The sequence below is a fragment of the Phyllobates terribilis genome, unplaced genomic scaffold, assembly GCF_046119375.1.
Source record: "Phyllobates terribilis strain yellow unplaced genomic scaffold, ASM4611937v1 Scaffold_2__4_contigs__length_985480577, whole genome shotgun sequence".
Lineage (NCBI taxonomy): Eukaryota > Metazoa > Chordata > Amphibia > Anura > Dendrobatidae > Phyllobates > Phyllobates terribilis.
In genome coordinates, this window is record NW_027362762.1 from 289,986,034 (window position 1) to 290,010,926 (window position 24,893).

General features: G+C 40.5%; 1 protein-coding gene across 1 annotated transcript in view; it reads right to left on the reverse strand.

Annotated features, from left to right (window-relative positions):
• UGGT2 (UDP-glucose glycoprotein glucosyltransferase 2) overlaps positions 1–24,893 on the reverse strand; it is a 399,382-nt gene that overhangs the window by 232,040 nt on the left and 142,449 nt on the right. The window contains exons 10-13 of the mRNA XM_073664152.1: positions 22,289–22,349; positions 14,291–14,382; positions 10,831–10,981; positions 3,758–3,877 (exon numbers count right to left, since the gene is read on the reverse strand). Of these exons, the coding sequence (XP_073520253.1) occupies positions 3,758–3,877; positions 10,831–10,981; positions 14,291–14,382; positions 22,289–22,349 (424 nt within the window). The remainder of the gene's footprint in view (positions 1–3,757; positions 3,878–10,830; positions 10,982–14,290; positions 14,383–22,288; positions 22,350–24,893) is intronic.

Below are 24,893 nucleotides of genomic sequence, written 5' to 3' on the forward strand. Positions count from 1 at the left end.
TAAAATATTTACAAAAAATGTGAGGGGTGTACTCCCTTTTGTGATATATTGTGTGCTGAGCTTATTTTCCTTAAATCTAGATGGTTTATTTCCAAGTAATAGCACTGAAGATACCAGAGGGAAAGGAAGCTGAAGGATATCGGAAATTAGCTATAGAAACCAAGAAGATAGAAACTAATAGGGAAAATCCATCATATACAGTTATATGAAAAAGTTTGGGCACCCCTATTAATCTTAAGCTTAATGTTTTATAAAAATTGGTGTTTTTGCAACAGCTATTTCAGTTTGATATATGTAATAACTGTTGGACACAGTAATGTTTCTGCCTTGAAATGAGGTTTATTGTACTAACAGAAAATGTGCAATCTGCATTCAAACAAAATTTGACAGGTGCATAAGTATGGGCACCTCACCAGAAAAGTGACATTAATATTTAGTAGATCCTCCTTTTGCAAAAATAACAGCCTCTAGTTGCTTCCTGTACCCTTTAATGATTTCTTGGATCCCCGATGAAGGTATTTTTGACCATTCCTCTTTACAAAACAATTCCAGTTCAGTTAAGTTTAATGGTCGCCGAGCATGGACAGCCCTCTTCAAATGATCCCACAGATGTTCAATGATATTCAGGTCTGGGGACTGGGATGGCCATTCCAGAACATTGTAATTGTTCCTCTGCATGAATGCTTGAGTAGATTTGGAGCGGTGTTTTGGATCATTGTCTTGCTGAAAGATCCATCCCCTGCGTAACTTCAACTTTATCACTGATCCTTGAACATTATTGTCAAGAATCTGCTGATACTGAGTGGAATCCATGCGTCCCTCAACTTTAACAAGATTCCTGGTGCTGGCATTGGCCACACAGCCCCAAACCATGATGGAACCTCCACCAAATTTTACTGTTGGTAGCAAGTGTTTTTCTTGGAATGCTGTGTTTTTTTGCCGCCATGCATAACGCCTTTTTGTATGACCAAACAACTCAATCTTTTTTATTTCATCAGTCCACAGGACCTTCTTCCAAAAAGAAATTGGCTTCTCCAAATGTGCTTTTGCATACCTCAGCCGACTCGGTTTGTGGCGTGCTTGCAGAAACGGCTTCTTTCGCATCACTCTCCCATGCAGCTTCTCCTTGTGCAAAGTGCGTTGTATAGTTGACCGATACACAGTGACACCATCTGCAGCAAGTTGATGCTGCAGCTCTCTGGAGGTGGTCTGAGGATTGTCCTTGACTGATCTCACCATTCTTCTTCTCTGCCTTTCCGATGTTTTTCTTGGCCTGCCACTTCTGGCCTTAACAAGAACTGTCCCTGTGCTCTTCCATTTCCTTACTATGTTCCTCACAGTGGAAACTGACAGGTTAAATCTCTGAGACAGCTTTTTGTATCCTTCCCCTGAACAACTATGTTGAATAATCTTTGTTTTCAGATCATTTGACAGTTGTTTTGAGGAGCCCATGATGCCACTCTTCAGAGGAAATTCAAACAGGAGAACAACTTGCAAGTGACCACTTTAAGTAGCTTTTCTCATGATTGCATACACCTGGCTATGAAGTTCAAAGCTCAATGAGGTTACAAAACCAAAAAAGTGCTTTAGTAAGTCAGTAAAAAGTAGGTAGGAGTATTTAAAACAAGAAAATGATAAGGGTGCCCATACTTATGCACCTGTCAAATTTTGTTTGAATGCAGATTGCACATTTTCTGTTAGTACAATAAACCTCATTTCAAGGCAGAAACATTACTGTGTCCAACAGTTATTACATATATCAAACTGAAATAGCTGTTGCAAAAACACCAATTTTTATAAAACATTAAGCTTAAGATTAATAGGGGTGCCCAAACTTTTTCATATAACTGTATATATATAGGTGGGTACTATTACAATGACAAGTGCGAAAACATAAATCAGAATATGAAGGGTAGATAGTATGTAAACGAGATTGTGCCAGGTATGTTCTATGTAATATTTCGCTAGATGTCTCCATCAGATTTATTGCTAGGCTTCTCTTGGAAACTGTATAGGAATGGAAATGCCTAGAACATTCCTCTTTCTGCACAGAATGCAATTTTTTGTTTCTGGATGAAAATTGTTAAGAAATGAAACAGAAAATTAAGGAGGTCATTCCCTTGTGCAATGGTCAGTATGACAAAGGTCAAAAGTGGTAAGTTTTGGTAGAAGTACTGCTTGGCCAGCTGTTGAATTAAGAAAATGGAAAACTTGAGATTTTCTAAGTACGAAAGATGGTCTATATATAAAAAAAACACATTTGTACTGCTTTTAATTATTTATTTTTTATTTCTGCCATTAAAGATTTTCATTAACCCCCTACAAGGTCAGCATGACTTTCTTCTCTTCCAGTACATGACACCACTGAACAAACCATTCTTGTGTATGTAGCAAAACTTGTTCTATGATGAAAACAGATGGCATGGATTTTTTTTACCGGCAGTCTATTGTACACCATTAATCTTTGTCATATTTTCTTCCTAACAGCAGCAACTAATTGTATTTATTTTCTGCTCATCTCATTAGCAATTCAATGGCTTTGTTCACAACAGATGCCTCAGTTTTATATTTAAAATCTAATGTGTAAAAAAAGAAGAGTGAATAGTAAAAGGAAAAAAAAAAGATGGATAATGTGCGAGACAGAAATTTTTACATTTCATAAGAAGGACTCTGGGTTTGCCAAAAAGAAGGATATCCAGCAACATTACTGAGATTGCGGTTTTGTTTTCTAGGCGTGTGCTTACAATTTATTTTTCATGAAAATAACGTCATAATACAACATAATAAAGAGAGAAAGAAATTTTAACGTTCTTGAAGTTAAGTTGATCAACCAAGGTTGCCAACTCTTGTGTTTGTATAAAGAATAAAATGTTTCAATTTTATATGTATTTTCTTTTGTACAAAGTAAAGGAAAAAAGAAGTCTGAAGAGAAGACATGCATATTGATCTGCCTAATCGCTCCCTGAAAGAACTGGTACAACCTTCATCTCCTGGGTAATACCAGAAAGTACGCCTAGCAGACAGAGGAAATCCTTAAAGGGCTCTCCTCTAGTTATTGTCAATTAAAAAAAAAATCCTATGCTCCCCTCTCGGACAGACACTGCTCCTCCACACTCGCCATGTTCCCTGCCGATCTCGTGGAACCAAATGACTGTTACAGCCTTCACATTCTGTCTGAGCCTCTTCTACTATTCACACGGATTACAATCAACAGTCATCTGATGCCCCCTTTGCATAATGATGACCCATGACTGGTGTTGGACAAAGTTTCAAGTGTGGAGTAGTGAAACCATTTCGGGAGGGAGTATAATACCACCTTGGACCCATTAATAACAACTTGGAAATTAGGGGATACCCTTTTATCAGTCTGTATCTGACTGCCTTACCTGTCTATTTAAACACTATTGGTAAAAAAGGAGCTCGAACAAGCAGAAGCTCCATCGCTAGATGGATTAAACAAGCAAATTAGTCCATCTGAATTAATGCTTCTCTACATTAGATCAGTCGCAGTTTCTTAGAATTACAATGTTTGTACCTAGTACAAAAAAAATCATCTTGTGTATATAATTCATTGCACTCCAAATTACTATAAAATCCACATGAAGAAGTAAAAGTATTTTTCTTATTACCGTACAAAATTAATATCTAACTAGGTAACAGAAAATGTTACAAGGTTACCAAAAAATAAAGGAGACTTGATATGTAATTCTCAAAACAGATAATAAGAGCACAATGGAATACATGAGAGAATACTCACCAAACTGAAAAAGTTTCGTCTGATAGGACGTATTGCTCCGGGAAACACTGGTCTTAGAAGTTCTTGAAGACTTGAAGGCCATTTTGAATATTTGTAATCAGTCTCAATATCATTAACCCACTAGAAAAATAATAAAAATCAAGAAATATTGATGCCTTTTTTATTTCATTTTGAATAAAGCAATACACATTAATAATGGGAAAAAATAAAATAAAAATAAAACAGCAACAGATTTGTACCAGAATGTTGTTGATTCTGCACTGAAAATCTACTGCTAGGTACAGTACATGTTTGTAAATCCTCATTCACATGTAGGGGGATTTCTCGATTATGGATCTCCGAGCATTCTGCATGGCAAGGATGGGGATTTGCTGTCGATTTCACCTTTTACAATGTAAAAGCTGAAATCTGCAGTATAATTCTGAGTAACACATGCATGTTTGCTTCTCTACTCATTGATACCTTTTTATAAGTTGGTATCAGCAATAAACTCTTAAAAATATTAATTTATCTACATAAACTGTTGTGATCAAATGTATCAGCTGTGTAAAAACATCCAAAAGAATTCGGTCAGCTATAGTAAAATAACAGCTCTAGGAAATACCGCTTCTACTACGTAAAATGTGAGGGTGACAGTCCTATGTTTTGATCATTGGCTAAACAGCACAGTTGTGTCACTGAAATGTGCAAAATTTTATGCAAAATGAGCCTAAATTTCAATTACTGCCATTAAGCAAACCTGTCAGTCTATTCTCCCTTTTCCATATCTGTGGGCAGCACTAAAAAAAGCTGAGCAGATTCATTTTTATGGCGAAAGATTCATTATAAATAGGAATTTAGTGATCCATGTCCCTTCTGGAACAGTTCAATGGTAGCCACGATCATATTGGAGCAGTCACACAGAGAAGGTAATTGGTGAATAAAGGTTTTAGCCATGTTGTAACTAAATTTCTACAATGTGGTGTCCTGACTTAGGCATTCATGGAAACCTCCATGACTTTATCCATTGCTTCTTTTCAAGGCATTTGCTGCCCAAACATCAACAATGAAAAAGGATGGACAGTGGCACTGTCATGTTTACAGCAAATCAAGATGGCAGATGATTTACCCACATGACTGCTTCCACGGCCCTTTCCTTTTAGGGACAGCATTACAATTGTTCAGCACATGTGCAGATACAGACAACACATTCTTCTGTATGTGCCCATGCGCTGGACATTTTAAAGGGAACCTGTCAAGTCCATAGCCCACGCACTCCAACCCACCAGCATTTGTGTATTTATTGCTAAATTCCCTCCCTAACCAGCACTTTAAACTGTTAGTCACCTAAACAAGTGATGGAAAAATTAGCATTTATAAACTATTTTTCTCATCCAAATTAGTCCTTTGACTATTGGATGGGGTGTTAGTTTCCCCAGACTAGTTGTCCCTGCATGTTATCATGCCCCTGTGGGCATCACCACCAGCTCTCTGCAAACCTTGCGCATACAGGAGGCTTTCTTCAGGCACGTCACTGCACCTCTGAAGCCGGGTGTACGCTCCCCAGCTTCAGAGGCGCGCTGAGCATGACCGGAAGCGCAGAAGACATCTCACTTATATCTTCTGCACTGTCTGTTATGCGCACCGTGCCTCTGAAGCTGGAGAGTGTACGTCGGGCTTCAGAGGCGCAGTGATGTGCCTGAAGGTTTGCAGAGAGCTGGTGGTGACGCCCACAGGGGCGTGATGACATGTAAAGAGGGACGACAAGTCTGAGGAAACTAACGCCCTAACAACTAGTCAAAGGACTAATTGGCATAAAAATAATATTAAAAATAACGACGCTTATAAATACTTTTTTTCAACATGTGTTTTAGATGACTAACAGAATAAAGGGCTGGTTCGGCAGGGAATTTAGCAATAAATACACAAATGCTGGTGGGTCGGAAGGCATGGGGGACCTGACAGTTTCCCTTTAAGCATCTGTGGGGGAGTGGACAGGATAGGGAAGCAGACATGAGAGTAAATGTCTCTGCCTACGTCCAGCATTTACATCGCTGATATGTGGGCATACATGCAATGCGGGTATTCATGATAACTTAGGTCAGAACACCATATTGAAGAACCTCGGCCACAGCTCTTAGATAGCTGAAAGCCAATTGTTTTTTCAGCTGACAACTATTAATCCGACTATCCCCCCCACATACATATGCATGATCATCTCAGCTGAGCATGAATTCTGAATTGGGAAAGGGAGGTAAAGGCCCCGTCACACTAAGCGATGCAGCAGCGATCCCGACAACGATATGACCTGTCAGGGATCGCTGCTGCGTCGCTAATAAGTCGCTGGTGAGCTGTCAAACAGGCAGGCTCACCAGCGATGAGGGGAGCAGCGACATCGTGGAAAGAATCGTTCCACGATGTCCTGCTCCCGGTTACCAGCCTGCTGAAGCAGGAGCAGGCTGGTAACCCGCTGTTTACCATGGATACCACTCTGCTACCGTGCGCGGGAGGTTACCGTTCACCTTAGCAGAGCCGTATCCATGATAAACATCGGGTTACTAGGGGCATACGCGCATTTAGTAACCCGATGTTTATCATGGATACGACTCTGCTAAGGTGAGCGGTAACCTCCCGCGCACCGTAGCAGAGTGGTATCCATGGTAAACAGCGGGTTACTAAGTGCGCGCGTGCCCCTAGTAACCCGATGTTTACCATGGATACCAGCCTAATCGCTGGTCCCGCTGGTCACATACAGTGATGTGTGCCGGCCAGCAGGAGGCCAACGACCAAAAAATGGTCCAGGACACTTTGCAGCGATCAGCGACCTCACAGCAGGGGCCTGATCGTTGCAAAGTGTCACACATAGCGACATCGCTGGTGAGGTTGCTGTTGCGTCACCAAAACCTTGACTCAGCAGCGATCTCGCTATGTGAGACGGGGGCTTAAGTTGTTTTCAGACACAGCACATCTATGAGATAAAAAGTATTGACCATGCTAAAACTTAATAGATCAGACCCTTCATTCACCCACCATGTGCCATCTACGGAGAGTCAGCATACCCCCATACACAGTAAGAAATCAGCAGTTTGGGCACCTTTTATTTAAGGTCTATGCCCACCTTTAGAAAGAATATACATTTGACTTAAACAGTGATTTAATTCAATAAACTGCACGATTTACCATCTCCTCTCACACTGGCAATGAAAGAGATAAAACTAAATATTTTAAATAAAACTGCCTTCGCCCGACATATGTAATAATCAATGCTGAAGGAAATTAAGCAAAAATCTGTTCATTTACTGCTTATTTCCTAGCTTAAATATATTTATTTCACAACAGATTCATAAGGAAATGATATACAAATGAAAAAATGCCAATTTGAAATGTTAAATATGTTAAACGCCTGATATCTGATGAGAGCGGTAACACGTGGCTCGCTTATTAAAATTTTTATTTATTTTTTAAAAAGCAACAAAAATGAAAACAGTCATCAATCAACTACCTGACAGGTTAGCATGTTTATATACATTATCAAGATCTCATACATAGTATTAACATGGTAATTTGAGAGCCCAGAATTTCAATTTACTAATTTCTTCTGTGCATTTTGTATTAATTTACTACTTCATTAAAAGGACATGTGCCATTTATCATTGTAGACTCCTAGTTAATTACTTTTCACAAAAACAAGTGAGCGGGCACAGAAATAAAAACAAATATTCTGATTTTCAGCCAAGAATAATTGCTAGCTAATGTTTACCATTCGGAGGTCAATCTATTTCCGCCAATCTTTAATCAAATAATAGTATGTGGTAATTAGTAAGTAAGCGGTGGAAGAAGAATAAATGGTATATATGTAGGAGTGATGTTATCTTAGGTCTGTTCAGGGGAATTAGTATAAACATTTATCCTAGTGTTAATTAATGCTCATAAGTAAAAACAATGATATTCAGGATGTGCAACTTGTGAGAAACAGAATTTTAAGGCCATCTTTCCAACCAAACCTAAAATTACTTGACCAAATGTATCTAAAATAAAGCAGAGTCTACATGGCCTAGAAAGAATTCAAAGGGTTAAATTGATCCTAGATTATAAAATATGCCATAAATGTGTGATAGGTGCAGATCCCAGATGTAAGAACCGAATCCATCTCCAGACAGTGCTTCTCGACCTCCCGTCCTACCTGGTGATGTGGCCATTTCGGATGTTTGTAGGACTCTTAAAAGTGAATTGAGCAGCGTGTGCCTTTATGTGGTGCCACACCTTATCCACTCCAGTCTGAGGAGGCACACGCTAACCAAATCTTCTGCACAAGCTGCATAAAGTATATAGTTTACCTCTGCAGACAAGGAAGAGGATGAGACAAGGTAATGTAAATGTTGGTTCATTTAAACCAGGTCTCAGTGGTGAGGAATTCCTTTGTGAGGAACAGCTATGTTGGTGGCTTTTCCAAAAGTGATTATTTGCTGCACAAAGCCTCTGTGTGGCTGTATTGATCTCTGGTTTAGCAGTATACAGTTGCTTTGTTGGCCTATTTAAATAGTTACTAGGTTAAAGGGACAATTTTTTCAATACAAAATTAAAAAATTGTTAAATAACATGGCATATGTTATGACCAATGCTAAGGCCCAGGTTTTACAATCTAGTAAGGCACTAGTAGAACAAGATTGAGAAACCCTGCTCTAAATCCTTTACAACCACTTTTGTGGTAGAGAAGAAAGTATAAGCATTTGATCTTTCAGTAGGAAGACCCCACCAAGAGCCTTTCGGCTTTCAGAACTCCCATAAAAGTTAGACATTTAAAACTTAGTTTTCAGGTTCATCTAATGTACATTAAAGTTCTTCTCCAGTGTTTTGTATTATTACCCCATGCCTTAGCTATCAATATTATATGTCCATTGTACGCATTAAAATAATCAGGAGATAATTAGCGTGCACTCTGTCAGGAGCGAGGTGCTGATGTAAGGGGGTAGAGCATCTCCAGATATTGCTGAAAGTCAATTCACCACACACTCCCAAGCAAAAGTGATGCAAAATTTGTGATGCAAAGTTATTTTATTATAATCCGTGAACATTTCTTCCAAATATTATGGAGAAATTTTTGTGAGAATTTTTCTCATTTGATTGTCTTTTCTTTTTCAGCAGCGACATAATGATTAAGGCCTAGGACAGGGTCGAAAAGTCAAATGTAATATATTCGCTTTGCATCGTCACATATCTGAGTGTTCACGGATTATAATAAAATAACTTTGCATCAGAAATTTTGCATCACTTTTGCTTGAGGGTGTGTGGTGAATTTACTTTCTAAACATTAAAATAGTTATTGGCCACAGTCTTCTACCATTTCAGCACTGCTTTGGTCCTCTCCATGATCCTGTGACCGCATTTATGACCAGACAGCTCACAAGACATCTTTTATGTGCTCCAGAAGTCACTTTCACAATGCAAGTCTTAGAACGAGGCCATCAGACTTATAAGAAGCAACAGTCAGATGTGTGAGCGGGCAAGAAACAGCTGTGGTCACAATGCTGGAGAGGAACAGAGCAGTGCTGGAACAGCAGAAGACAACAATCGTATGCTCGGTAAGCAAAAGAAAAACTAAATGATTAAGGTGGGAAATTTTAGTATGTCATCCATGCTTTCCAAACCACATCAAATATAATAGAAGGCTGGTTTCACAAGCCTGACATTCATGGTCTATGGACAGACCTCAATTTACAGACTGGCCGTGGATTTTTTGATACAAACTTAACAGGCTGATATATGCCTATGATGCTGCTGATTTCACGCTAGAAGACCCACAAGTACACTGAGTATCGGCTAATGGACGTCAGACATGTGAAATCAGCCTAATACTCCATTAGGATGTTAGACGGTCTAACGTTCACCCTAATTTTTTATGAAGTCTAAATACGCTAAATGGGTTTTTCAACTCCCAGTTATGTCCGATTTGGCTATTACAAAGAATAAATAGATGAATGTTTTAGTTTCCTTAGGTATACCCGGAATATGTGCATGCAATAAAGTTTGTTTGGGGATTTTAATGAAGCTGACTCTGATAACTAAAAAATAGGGTTGTAAATAGTACCTAACAAAGTATAAAAAGAGAAGAAAAAAATATATAAATAAAAACTAAAATAAAAGATGTGATATCCTCCAAATCACCTCTTCTGTAGACCACTGATTTTTTTTTTTTGGGGGGGGGTTTCACACCTTCAACACCTTGTGCTCCAGGAACTATACAGCTATGTGTGTAAAAAGAAGTTGTCAGCAGCTTTATGCTGTCCTTTCTAAAGTAGTGACTGAAGCCCCGCTTCAAGTACATCCGGTAGGTCACGTTTTTGTTGGTGCATAAAAACATTCTTAGCTGCAAAAGGAAGAAACTGGAGTCCTGATATGAGCTGTGGGGTACGTCCTCCCCCGCAACTGACTGACAGCATGGGGGTTAGCCCACAGTTGTATGGTAGGCAAAAATATTGAGGACACAGCAATGCATGCATTAAATTGCGAGAATTCCAGCCTCAGCTCTGTTACAACTTTATCTATAGGGCCAGGGGCGAACATAACGTAGGTGCAACCTGTGCTCCAATAGGTTATTGGGCCCACTATCATCTTAAAAGTAGGTTCCTACTATCAATTAGATTGCACATAATGGCTTGAGCTAATAAACTTCATAGCCCACAATTACTGGTGGATTATTAGAGAAAATATAGGAGCTTTATGATGAGCTATGCAATAAGAAGCTTCATATACAGTTCTTGCACAGGGACCCTCTATTGTCTCTGTCCACTCCTTCTTGGGGCATAATAGACCAGAAGATGGGTTACCATGAAGTGCAGTTTGAAACATTGAAAGAAATATAGGAAAAATAAATAAATAAAATTAGCAGGACAACACCAAGCACAACAACCATAATAAAAATCCTGATTCTATCCATTCCGTCGTGTACGACCCTTGGATACTCTGCAGGACAGTTCTTGTCAAGCTTCCTGTTTTCCATGGCTTCTTTCATCATAATAATAATAAATAAATATGAGAAATAGATGCATATTATATTATATGACATATTCATGAACAAATCTGAGAATACTTACATTAATGGCAGAATTACGGATATCTAAAGCATAATTTTCTTCTCCTGGATGGACTTGTAATTGCAAATATTTGATGATATCTTCATTTTTAATTCCCAGAACTGAAAGCCCATATAGTGCTTTCCCTTCATTTTTCAGAATATCTAAGATACTGTTAAGAGTAAAGTAAAGCAGAAATATTACCAAACTGGACGGACACACACACACACAAAAAAAAAAAGGTTATACATAATGTAATAGCGCTTCAATTAAACAATATATTGTACGTATTGATCATTGCTTCCGATGACTTATCATTGGATGCACATTCGGAAAGGAATGAGTCTTCACATACAGAAGATACCTAGTAAGCTTTGATTGATTATAGCAATGTTTTTTTTAGAGAAGTCTTTTTGTTAAATCACCACTGGTCACCTGTAAAGAAGGTGTCCTTTCAATAATGTAATCAAACTGTGGCATTTTCAGTAATCATCATCTACTGGCTTACCCCGTGTCTCTGCTGTTGATTGGGAGAAAGCTGTCAATCAGGGGTAGCTGGGCGGGGAAAGCGAGCAGCTCATGAATATGGAGGACTCCACAGTATATGCGCATTATTGAGAGGACTCCAGCACTGCAGCTTTCAAATTGTGATTTTTGAAAATTGTAAGATAAAAAGTGACAGACTACTACATTCAGTGTGTATATCACCATTTCATGATGCCCTTAGACAGGGCAGAATACACCTGGTGACAGATTCCCATAGAGGCCTCATACATATAGTCATGGCACCCTTGAAATTGTTTAAAAAAAATGAAGCATTTCTCCCAGAAAATTATTGCAATTACCAATGTTTTGTTACAGGGAAAATGTATATCTTTGTACCGTGTTAGCCAGTAGATAGAAAAATATAAAGATTTGAGAGTCCTCAGTCGTTGATACCTTTTAATGGCTAACTGAAAAGATGGTAACAAATTGCAAGCTTTTAAGGCTATTCAGGTCTCTTCATCAGGCATAGTATATCATGAAATCTGAAGAGTCACATATTCATACATAATAGGACACAGAAATAATGCAATAGATGAGACAAGTGACGTGAAGCAGAACTTTGAGTATGGGAGAGGGATAAACAAATGTGGCCGTAAATATTGGAGCAGTTCATAGATAAGGAGTGTGAAAGTTTTATTGTTATGTGATTGAGGTCTGGTCAAGTTTTGTAATGACCCCACAGGTACCGAGGAGCACATTCCTTAGTTGATGTAGAATGACATAAATCCATACAACACATTCATTCCTGCATTGTGTCAAAGGTTGAAACAAGTTTATATTCCCAGACTCTTCTGTCTCTCTGAGATTTGAATTACGGCCACATTTGTTTATCCCTCTCCCATACTCAAAGTTCTGCTTCACGTCACTTGTCTCATCTATTGCATTATTTCTGTGTCCTATTGTGTATAATTATATGACTCTTCAGATTTCATGTTATACTATGCCTGATGAAGAGACCTGAGTAGTCTCGAAAGCTTGCACTTTGTTACCATCTTTGCCTGTATGACCTCCCTACAACGCCTGGGCATGCTCCTGATGAGGTTGCGGATGGTCTGCTGTGGGATCCCCTCCCAGACCTGGACTAAAGCATCCGCCAACTCCTGGACAGTCTGTGGTACAACGTGACGTTGGGGGATGGAGCTAGACATGATGTCCCAGATGTGCTCAATCGTATTCAGGTCTGGGGAACGGGCGGGCCAGTCCATAGCTTCAATGCCTTCATCTTGCAGGAACTGCTGACACACTCCAGCTACATGAGGTCTGGCATGGTCATGCATGAGGAGGAACCCAAGGCCAACCGCACCAGCATATGGTCTCACAAGGAGTCTGAGGATCTCATCTCGGTACCTAATGGCAGTCAGGCAACCTCTGGCGAGCACATGGAGGGCTGTGCGGCCCTCCAAATAAATGCCACACCACACCATTACTGACCCACTGCCAAACAGGTCATGCTGAAGGATGTTACAGGCAGCAGATCGCTCTCCACGGCATCTCCAGACTCTGTCACGTCTGTCACATGTGCTCAGTGTGAAACTGCTTTCATCTGTGAAGAGCACAGGGCGCCAGTGGCGACTTTGCCAATCCTGGTGTTCTGTGGCAAATGCCAAGAGTCCTACACGGTGTTGGGCTGTGAGCACAACCCCCATCTGTGGACATCGGGCCCTAATACCACCCTCATGGAGTCGGTTTCTAACCGTTTGTGCAGACACATGCACATTTGTGGCCTGCTGGAGGTCATTTTGCAGGGCTCTGGCAGTGCTCCTCCTGTTCCTCCTTGCACAAAGGAGGAGGTAATGGTCCAGCTGCTGGGTTGTTGCCCTCCTATGGCTCCCTCCACATCTCCTGGTATCTGCTCCATGCTCTGGACACTGTGCTGATAGACACAGCTACCCTTCTTGCCACAGCTCGCACTGATGTGCCATCCTGGATGAACTGCACTACCTGAGCAACTTCTGTGAGTTGTACTGTAGACACCGCCTCATGCTACTGTCCCTCTAGGGGTGAGAGCAATGGCAAAAGGAAAAAGTGACCAAAACAACACCAAAAAGGATGAGAACAGAGAAATGGTCAGTGGTCACCACCTGCAGAACCATTCCTTTATAGGGGGTATCTCGCTAATTGCCTATCATTTCTACCAGGTGTCTGTTCCATTTGCACAACAGCAGGAGAAATTGATTCACAATCAGTGTTGCTTCATAACTGGACAGGTAGATTTCACAGAAGTGTTATTGACTTGGAGTTACCTTGTGTTAAGTGTTCCCTTTATTCTTGAGAAAGGTCCACATCTTGGGACCAAAACGTTGCTACAGCCACATGGGCTATTAAAAGACAATTTTTTCATCATCCGTTTGTGTGCTGCCTCCATTCTCTTTTTGGAGATATGTATATATATATATATACACACACACCCATACACACACACACACACGTACATGCATGTTACATCATAATGGTAACAATAATTCCAAGGCTACAGTTGCGGGGCTGATGTTTGCCATTTATTGCTACTTCATCCCAGTGAAATACAAGTGAATGGGGTCGCACTGAGACCCTGAGGGTGCTGCATCTGTGACAAGCAAAGCGACCAAATTTTGCCAGGATTGAACTATTCGTGACTTTCTTGCGACAGTCGAAGTAACCTCAGGCTTGCAATGCGACCCTATTCACTTGTACTACGCGAAGATGTAGCAGTGACACCTAGCAAACTTTGCCTGTGTGACCTGCTGACACCTAACACTAGGGCTAAACAGTTACTCTGGCGATGACACATGTCGCTAAGCTAAAGTTCCCTAGATGTGGCTGCTTCATCGTAGTCAAAGCCGCAGAATAGCAGTACATATGAACAAAAGATCATGTCAGGAGCCTGAAACACTGTGGGGAAAGATATGTAGTATTTAAATACTTCAAAATTACATGCAAAATTACGAGGTCTTACCTGAAGGAATTCTGAACATCAAGATCAATCTGAAGGCCATTGATATATAGGCTTGCATCTCCAGCTTGAATTCCATAGGTGTTAGATAAATGCTAGAAATAAAAATAATGAAAGATAGGGCAAATCTGTCTTAATCATATGGGGAAGTAGAAATTCACAAAGGCACTGCATTTGTATAAGATCTAGGCTAAATTGTAAGCCCAAGTGTATGATACATATATAGTCTGATCTGTCATAAAACCATTAACAGGAGAGGAATCTGGCAACAATGGCACCTGACAATAAGTAGGAGATATATTAGATCGCAAGTCAACAGTCAGTCCTTGAAGTTGATTAGTTAAGAATAGGAGAAGTGGGTAACTGTAATTTGTAAGGATCTAAAACTTTGGCAATGGCCAAAGCTTTGCGTGGTCTTCCTGCTATGCAGTAGTTAGTAGCTGTTAAAAGTGGTTCAAAGTAGTATAACTGAAACCATGGACAGGACTCAGACACCCACAGAAAAACTGTGAATATTAGCAGTAGCTTAGATAAGATCTACCCATACATTGTTCCAGACCATGGACATCCCCTTCACGTCCTACCACATAGCAGAAGTTGTCTAGGTATGGTTTGGAGAACATGACAATCATATCAAAGTATTGACTCCTCCAAAATCCCCAGATCAAAATTTGAGCAAGCATCTGTGGGATGTCCTGGAAGAACAAGACTGATCCATGAAAACTCAAGCTGCAGGTAATATTTTAATAGCCGATTCCACAAGACATTTCCAGGTGCCCAGTGGAGTCTGCCTTGGAAGATCAGAGGTGTTTTGGTGGCAGGCATGAACGGAATAAGGCAGGTTTTTGATCATTTCCATTTAAAAAATCAATGTGAGTGTTTTTTATTTAGTGAACAATTATATAAATCAAGATGGACCACTTTTAGACAGGAACTTTTTGAGCATTGCAACTCCCACCACCACCCCTCCGCCCCCCCCCCCCTTCTTAGTGTCTTACAGACACTAAGAAGAGCTTTGCAGCTGCTGTTAAATAGGGACTTACAGACATTAACCGTTTTTCCCCTGAGCTGCAGTGGACTACAACTCCCAGGGACCCTTGTTTCAGTTAGATGACACAGCCTGGAAGGATAGAAGGAGAGAGAGTGGATTGGATGAGGAGGGACTTGGGGGAGGGAGCAGGGCAGGAAGTGAAAGTTCAGAGAAAAAAAAGAGCGTGGCAGCTTGCTGTGAGGGACGGAGCGGTGTGGATCTGCATTCCTCTATGCTTCCGAGTGTTGCGGCCCCCTCTGAGATACCCGCGCTGCTGGAGAGAGCGCAGTCTTGTCACTCTCTGAAGCAAGTTACATCAAGGACTCGGAGAGTTCTACCGGCACTCCCACCGTATAAAGGCCTGAATCCTGCCGCCCCCAGCTGGTGTCCAGAGAACCATCCGACCGTTTGAGACACACAGTGAGTGCCCTTCTGAGACTTGTGGTTCTACCAGCGCCATTTACAGTGAGTACACTACAACCCAGACTATTGACATTAATATTCATCTAAGTGCACCAATGGTTCTCATTTGCGCGCCAACATCTGCGGCAACAGGGCCCCAACGTTTGGACTGAGTTAATACAAAAACGGAAAACCTGCTACGTTATATTTGCAGGGTCGGAGTAGAAGTAGATTGTGATGTGTACATGACTTTTATAGAGCACTGTTACTTGTATTGTATGTTATTCCTTTAAACCCACCTCAATTCTGCTGCATAGCAATAAACCTGTTAAACGGTTTTACTCCTGTTCCCTGTGAGTGTGTACTGAGCTGTGGCAGGGGCTTCCCCAATCAGCCCCTGGCAGAAGATAACAGTCCTTCTGCAGTCCCAGAGAGAGAGCTCCAATCAAGATTCGGGTGGAGGCACTGAGCCCTAGAGAAGTGAGACCCCCCATAACACCCAGTGTACCGTGGTAGCCCTAAAGGGGTGTTACATGAGGATCTCATCTCGGTACTTAGTGGCAGTCAGGCAACCTCTGGCGAGCACATGGAGGGCTGTGCGGCCCTCCAAAGAAATGCCACCCCACACCATTACTGACCCACTGCCAAACTGGTCACGCTGAAGGATGTTGCAGGCAGCAGATCGCTCTCCACTGCGTCTCCAGACTCTGTTACATGTGCTCAGTGTGAACCTGCTTTCATCTGTGAAGAGCACAGGGCGCCAGTGGCGACTTTGCCAATCCTGGTGTTCTGTGGCATTTCTTTGGAGGGCCACACAGCCCTCCATGTGCTCGCCAGAGGTAGCCTGACCTGCTATTCATACTTCATATTTGCATGTGCTAAAATTCCTCACTTATTTCTATTTTTTACAGCAGTAATGCTATTCATATTTCATATTTACATACTTAGCGTTGCAGTGTGCTACTTTATTTGTTCATTGTATATGGAGGTAGCTTCTCCTAGTAAGCACCTGTTCACACCTTTTTCTAGTATTGGAAGTGCCATGATTTTTTTCTGTTTCTATGTAAAAAAATCAGTAACTTTGCAATATACTTTGTACAAAATGAGGGGTCGCTCACTGTAAATATGGGTGCTCAGAGGTAATATAAAGTCTAATAATATGAAAGAAAACCTCGGCACACCGTAAGAAAAAGAGAATATGGACAATGCAGATAATGCAAAAAGAGAATACTGTTTATTAAGCCATCCTTTTCATAATGATAGTTCCACAAAAAAAATATTTTTATGTACATAGACATATACCATCCTTATCTTGTTTATGGTCCAATAATATTGCGCTTAAACATTCACCGATGTTTCGACCTGAGTAGGTCTTTATCAAGGTAATTGGGTATTAGATCAACAAGAACTGGCATTTCGACCTATGTAGGTTTGTATAAGGTAATTTGGTATATGCTGTTGAGAGAATAGGAACTAATGGGAGAAGCCCTTATGGTACTAGGAAAAACCTGTAGGGGAAGAGAGTGCTGGCAAGGGGATACGTCCCAAATCAGGACCGCTCCTGATTTGGGACGTATCCCCTTGCCAGCACTCTGTTTAAGCGCAATATTATTGGACCATAAACAAGATAAGGATGGTATATGTCTATGTACATAAAAATATTTTTTTTGTGGAACTATCATTATGAAAAGGATGGCTTAATAAACAGTATTCTCTTTTTGCATTATCTGCATTGTCCATATTCTCTTTTTCTTACGGTGTGCCGAGGTTTTCTTTCATATTATTTGCAATATACTTGTTATTAAAATCCTCTCTTTTTTCTAAAACGGAGAGTTGTTTTAATTGTATTGTTTACTGTTCATTGTCTAGGTTACCGGCCACTGCTGCAGTCTGTTAAAGGGAATCTGTCAGCAGGTGTTTGCTATGTAATGTGAAGACAGCAGAGATAAGGGCTGAAGCACAGATTTCAGTGATATGTCACTTGTTTTGGGCTGTGTGCTGTTGCTTGCTTACAATGAAGGTTTTATTAGAAAGAGACCATCACTGCCTGGACTACAGCTCACAGGACTGCTAGACTGACCACACCCCCTCCTCTGATAAGCAGCTCACTGTCAATAGACAGTGTATCTAGAGAGTCTGGTATGGGCGGGGTTAGCTTTCTGAGCTCTGCTACATGCTACATATAAAAACTCTGTCACAACCACAGCACCCAGTAAACAAAATAATACATCACTGGAGTCAGGGGCTCTTTTCCTATACTATACTGCTCTCAGATGAGGTAGCAAAATCCTGCAGACAGATTCACTGTAAGTAATCTGTAAGGAGTGTTGACTTCAATAGAGATTGTAAGCGCCGCTTAAAGCTGACTGACTCGCTTGATCCCAGCCAGCGTCAGTGCCACTGTGCACCTCCGATTAGGCAGAGGCAAAGCTGCATCTGTGAGTGCACAATTTGGGCCAGCAGCGGGACAATGCCTGTCTGAAATGTCAATCGATCAGGAACGCTCCCTTAAAAAAGCACTGGTAAGACAATCCCTTTAACTACTTTTTTAAGAACAGCAGACATCAGCCAGGCATTATCGAAAATATGAAACTAACACCAGAATCATGACCAAGGTTACCTTCTAGAGGTCTTCAAAATTCATAAAAAATACAGCCTTGAGCAGTCCTGGGGATAGATTACTTACCACTGTTGAAATGATGAACTTGCTAACATTTTGAAGAGGGACACACATAATACAGACACAAGGAACCATAGGAGACTACAAACAGAAAGTTTTGGTTTACACAACAAAGATCCTTCTTAATAATCTGACAACTAATATCCCAAGAGAAAACATACTAAGAAAAATAAGCTAATGATGTAGAACAAAGCCCATTAATACGCAATACAGCTTCAGCATTGTAGTCTCATTTGACTACTGTCTATAGTGAGAAATCAGTGGTGCAAATTTAACAGATTATTTTCTTTTATTTCTAATAACCTTTTCAAAGCTAGGCCAGAATTTCACAGACTACTATGCAGATTGAATACTATTTTGCCTAAACCCAATCATCATAATATTTTCTACTTTTAACACCTTTGTCATCCCTCTCCCTTTGCTGCATTTTGGTGCTCTGCTTTCATTATCTCAAATGGGAATGATTCCGTTCTGCACAGCTGGAGCCGCCATCCCCTGCTGCTAGATGGATGGACTATAGGCACTATGTCGCCAATGCCAATTTATTGTCTTGCAAATACTAGGGTTTAGAAAGTTTAGTGCTATACACTTGGGGGAAAAGCAGAATGTAAAAAAATGACAACCATCTTCATAAAGGCTCCTGTCCAGCTTGAATCCTTTTAATTATCTTCTCATTACAGTTATTTGCACATTTTAGGACTTTCGGTCTGCTAAGTGTATGTACTACAGGGCTACTGTGCCACAGGGAAATGCAATATGCATATTGAATTGATTGGGGGTTTTAATCATAGCAGTTTTATAAAAATAAAATACAACAAGCATATAATAAACAGATGATTCTCTGTTTTCTGTTTTATTACGACACTTACTAATTATAGTGGATACAAAAAGTTTACACACCCCTTTTAAAATGCCACGGCTTTGTCATGCAAAAAAAAAAAAATCACACCAAGAAGTATCATTTCAGAACTTTTTCCACATTTTAGGGTCACTCATAATCTGTACATGTCCATTGAGAAACAAACTGAAATCATTTTGAGGGTGTAAATAAAAAAATAAAATAAATGTGGTTGCAAAAAAGTGTGAACACCCTCTTATAACTGTGGATGTGGTTGTGTTCTGAATTGGCGAAGAGTCAGACGGCCATATAGCTCGGACGAGGATCGCAATGTAATGCCCGGACAAGTCGTCGGCTGCGCCGACCCGAGCGGACAGCATGTATTTCTATGCAGTTGTCACGCTTGGGTTGCCAGAGTCGATGGCCAGTCTGAGCATTGCATTATGATCCTCGTCCTAGTTATACAGCCATCTGACTCTTCCCTTAACCAATCACATATAAACTCATGTTAAATAGTAGTCAGAACACAGCTGCCATCATTTATAGTGACTAGTGACTCTGATTAACCTCATATAAAGTTTACCTTTTCTAGTAGGGTTTTCCTGACATTTTCTCAGTTGCATTTTACAGCAAAAGTCATGGTTCGTAAACAGCTCACAACACAACAAAGGCATCTTATTGTTGAAAGTTATCAGTCAGAAGAGAGTTCCAAAAAAAAATTCCAAGCCATTAGATATATCATTGAACACTTAAGACGGTCATCAAGAAGTGGCTTGATTTTGCCTAGAACTGGATGACCTTCAAAACTGGACATTACTTAGAACTGGATGACCCTGAAAAATTGAAGAAACTAAAAGAAGAACATTGGGCTGGGTGGCTGCCAAGAGGTCTACAGCAACAATAAAGGAGCTGAAAGAATTTTTGGCAAGTAGTGCTTGCATACAGCATGTGACAACAATCTCATACACATATGTCTAGTCTAGTCTGTGAGGTAGTGTGGCAAGATGAAAGTCTTTTTTTTTTTTTTTACAAAGATAAACATCCAAAAGCCTGAAATTTATTGCCAAAACCTACATCAAGTCTGCCAAAAGCATGTGGGGAAATGTGTTATGGTTGATGAGACCAAGGTTGAACTTTTTGGACATAATTCCAAAAAATTTGTTTGGTGCAAAGCGGACACTGTGCATCATCCAAAAAACACCATTCCCACATTGAAGCATGGTGAAGGCACCATTATGCTTTGGAGTTATTTTTCAGCAGCTGAAACTGGGACCTTAGTCAAGGTGCAGGGAATTAGAATTGTTTCAAATATCAGCCAATTTTGCATCAAAACCATGAGGACTCTGCTAAAAATTTGAAGATGAAGGGGAATTTCATCTTTCAGCAAGACAACAACACTAAGCATACCTCCAAATCAACAAAAGAATGGCTTTATCAGAAGATCAAAGTTTTGTAATGGCCCAGCCAGAGCCCAGACCTGAAGCAGATTTAAAATTTCTGGGTTCACCTGAAGAGGGCTGTACACAGATGTCCAGGTAGGGGAATTGTACAGATAGCTGTACCAGTCGCTGTCACATTGTGTTCAAGATAATTGTAATTTTTTTTGCTATGTATACCCCTTTTCACATGTAAAGCGCCATGGAAGAAATGGCGCTATAATAAATAATAATAATAATAATAATAGGTGACCATGACATTAAAGGGATATTCCCAACTCAAAGGTCTTATCCCAATAAGTAATAGGTGTCATAATAATAATAATAATAATAATAATAATAATAATAATAATAAATACCTCCAATTAAAAATATAGTATAGTTTTTTTGATTCGCTATGTCTCATTCCTCATGTGCATGCATTGCAGGACCTAAGGTATCCATGGTTACGACCACTGATATAGTGACAGTTAGCTAGTTCCTAGCGGTCGTAACAATGGATACCAGAAAAACTATACTACATTTCAAATTGGAGGTATTTGCTATTATTATTATTACACCTACTACATATTGGGATAGGATTTTGGAGAGGGGAATACCCCTTTAAGGCTGTGTGCCCACGATGTGTTTTTTAAGCGTTTCCGCAGCGGCAAAAACGCTGCAGAAACGCTTGAAAAACGCATGGTAGAAGGCCTGCCATGTTCCCCAATGATAATCCGCATGTGCTGCGCACATGCTGCGGAAATTTCCGCTGCGGATTATCATTGCGGAAAAAAACGCAGCAATACCAATTATTTTGCGGAAGTGCTGCGTTTTCGCCGCCATTGACTTGCATTGAAACGCATGTATTACGCATCACTGCATATGTAGATGCGCATTCCATGCATTTCAATGTGCGGATGGTACCCGGGTATGGAGGACAGGAGACTCTCCTCCGGACCTGGGTACCATAGCAAACTGTAAAAAAAAAAAAAAGAATAAAATAAAAAATAAATATATACTTACCTTCTGGCGGCCCCCGCTGCGCTCGTCCTCCCATGCCAGTAGATCGCGATGGACTGAAGGACTTGCGCTGACGTCAAAGTCATGTGACGGCAGGTCCTTCAGTGCAGTGTACCGCGAACTGCTGGCAGCCGGGACGGAGCGAAGCAAGACTGCGGGGGCCATCAGAAGGTAAGTATAGATTCATTTTTTTATTTTTAACCATTCTTTAAGGTTGCATGGATTTATATAGTGTGACCAAGTTGTCAAGCACTTTCCAAGTGATGCTAAAATCGCTTGGAAAGCGCTTGACAACCCGCATGCGGAAATGCAAGTGAAGAACGCTTCACATCCACATGTCCCTGGCAGGAAAAACGCATGTACAATCCGCATGTACAATCCGCATGTACAATCCGCATGCGTTTTTTCTGCCAGGGAGATGCAGAAACGCTCAGGAAAAATCCGGAGCATTTGTGCATCGTGGGCACATAGCCTTAAGGTTGAAAAAGTTCTGAAATGATTCTTCTGCATATGATCTTCTTACATGACAACAACCTGGCATTTTAACAGTGGTGTATATATATATATTTTTATATTTACTGTAAAAGAGGAGGATAGTCTAACAAAAACAAACCTTCTGATTTTCCTCAATTTCTTTCCTCATCTCCTGGTTCAATGCAATTCTTGTTAAAGATCTATAAAAAACATTTGATATATTACATAATTAGTGACTGTAAAATGTAAAAGTTTCCTGAACAGATACAACATAATTGAAATTCCTCGAGAAAATTCCAAATGAGACATTGGATTCATTGGACGTAATAAGAGTACAAGTTGCACATTTTTCTCTTCCGTAGGCAGTTTCTTAAAGGGTTGTCCACTACACAACCCCTTTTTAAAATGAAGCAGTTCTCATTGTAAAATAGATTGAAAAAAAATGACTCATCTTCCGCACCAGTGCTCTTCAGCCATGCTGATTGGCTGAAGGGTTCATGTGACATAATTTCACACGAACCGCACCAACAATGCGGGAGGTGAGAATATATTTATTTTATATTGAAAAGAAAACTACTTCATTCCAAAATGGTTTTGCAGGTATTGGACAATCCCTATAATTATATATCAGTTTTTAATATAACAGCGCAATAACAGTTCCTACTAGGGTGGTCATGAAGAATATTTAAACCTAACGGCAAATCTGTGTTGTAGTGACTGGACGCAAGAGATATCACCCACTAGTTAGTATGGGAAAGCTGGGTGAAATCTACTGCATGATCTGTAGTGGTTGTTTTTAAAGTAAAGATGAAAAGAATAAAGTTGAATACAGACAAGAAAAGGTCAAAATATTTAATGATTTTTTGTTTTATATGGTTACTGGTGCATACATGTCAGAATAATATACTTGCATCAATTGGACATAAGGGAGAGATAACATCATATTGGAATAGTTATTTATTTCATCTCCTGTTAACACACTCACAATAGTTCCAATCCTGAGCTTTACTTTAACGGTGTTGTTAACCCTGAGAAATTTTCGGCTAACGTAGCAGCTTGTCGAATACTAGAAGTGTGTCTTATGTCCTATAAACACTGTTAGGATTTGGCTCTGTTTCCTGCTTTGATGTTTGAAACGTGATTGCAAGTATGCGCTTTGCATAGACAAAGTCATGTATCAACTAGCTTCTCATCCACATCTCTTAATAAAAGATTGAAAATAGAACCTTATGGGCAACGTATGCCACTATATACAGAAGCATATACCTGGGCCCAGTCACAGGTAAATGTCAGGATATCGTCACAATGTACACCGCTCATAAATGGCTCAGAGGCAGTGCTCATAGAGCCTTAAAGGGGTTGTCCGGTCAAAAGTGATAAGTTTGCAGTTACTCTGTGTGACTGCAGACTTATGAATCCCCCCAGGGCACACACTGTGCGCTGCAGGGATTCGCCGGTATGAGACCCGGGACTGATGGCTATGTATGTATTATACATACTCCCAGCCAATGCGTGTGGCCTCACTCTCCATACACTTGTATTGAGCGAGGCCGCGCCTTCTAGTCAGACACGCCCTCTGGCCACCTGCGTCAGTAGACGGGGGCGTGGCCTCGCTCCATACAACCGTATGGAGAAAGGTGACAATGAATGGCCGGGGGTATGTATAACTTGTACATACCCTCCATTACCGTGTCTGAAACCGGAAAATCCCAGCAGCGCACAGTGCGTGAGCTGGGGGGATTCATAAGTCTGCAGTCACACAGAGTCAGTGCAGACTTATCCCTTTTGACCGGACAACCCCTTTAAGGGCCCCATACACAGACTAGTGTGGTCCGAACACTCCAATATCAATGCATTCGACTAACAGTCTAATGTGTATGGGGGCGTCAGCCAACTGATAGTCTGGGGAGATGTCAATTTCTCACATCCGATTTCAGACTGCCAATCGCATTGCTCTCCTCGAGACATGCCGTCGGCCGACATTTCAGCTGGTGGCTTTCCCATAGAGAATACAGGAGCACTTGGACGAATGAGTGCTCCTGTGTATGTGAGTCAGCTGAACATTCGGACAAAACATCGTTCAACTAACAGCCATCTAATGTGTATGGCCAGCTTTATTCTTAGTCTCTATGAAATCAGAACTACTTATATTAGAGTTAAAGGGGTTCTCCACTACTATACAAGTTAATCTAGTCGACTCAGGACATTGTAAGAAAATCACCTCCTGCTCTGTTAGTGCTCAGTTTCTCACACTGATCCCTGGCATTAACATCCAGCAAGGGCATCATCTGCGAATGCTATTCGGCTACAGCCTTATCATTCCATCCGAACAGTTTCTGTCCATTAAGATTAACTTGTTTAGCAATGGAGAATCTCTTTACTGAAAGCCAATAGGTGGCAAGGTTACAATTTCTACTCAAACAAATGCAGCCTACTGAAAAATCCCCAAAAGACACTATTGAATGGTTTGCTGTGGATTACTTATCCGTACGGTCATCCAATGATAATTTTAGCTCATATTTTACTATACATTTCTAAAAAAGACACCGTATCACTATTCTTCATTAGAGCAAAGATTCAAGGGAAAGAGAAAAAGTTTCTTTTCCCCACCACAATAAAAGGAATTAGACTATGTCTGCGTTGTTTATTACTATATTTGTTCTGTAACAACTGGCAGACTGCATGAATAACTCATACTCCGCTCTATTTAGGATTCACACAGTGCCCATTTCCTCCAGGGCTCA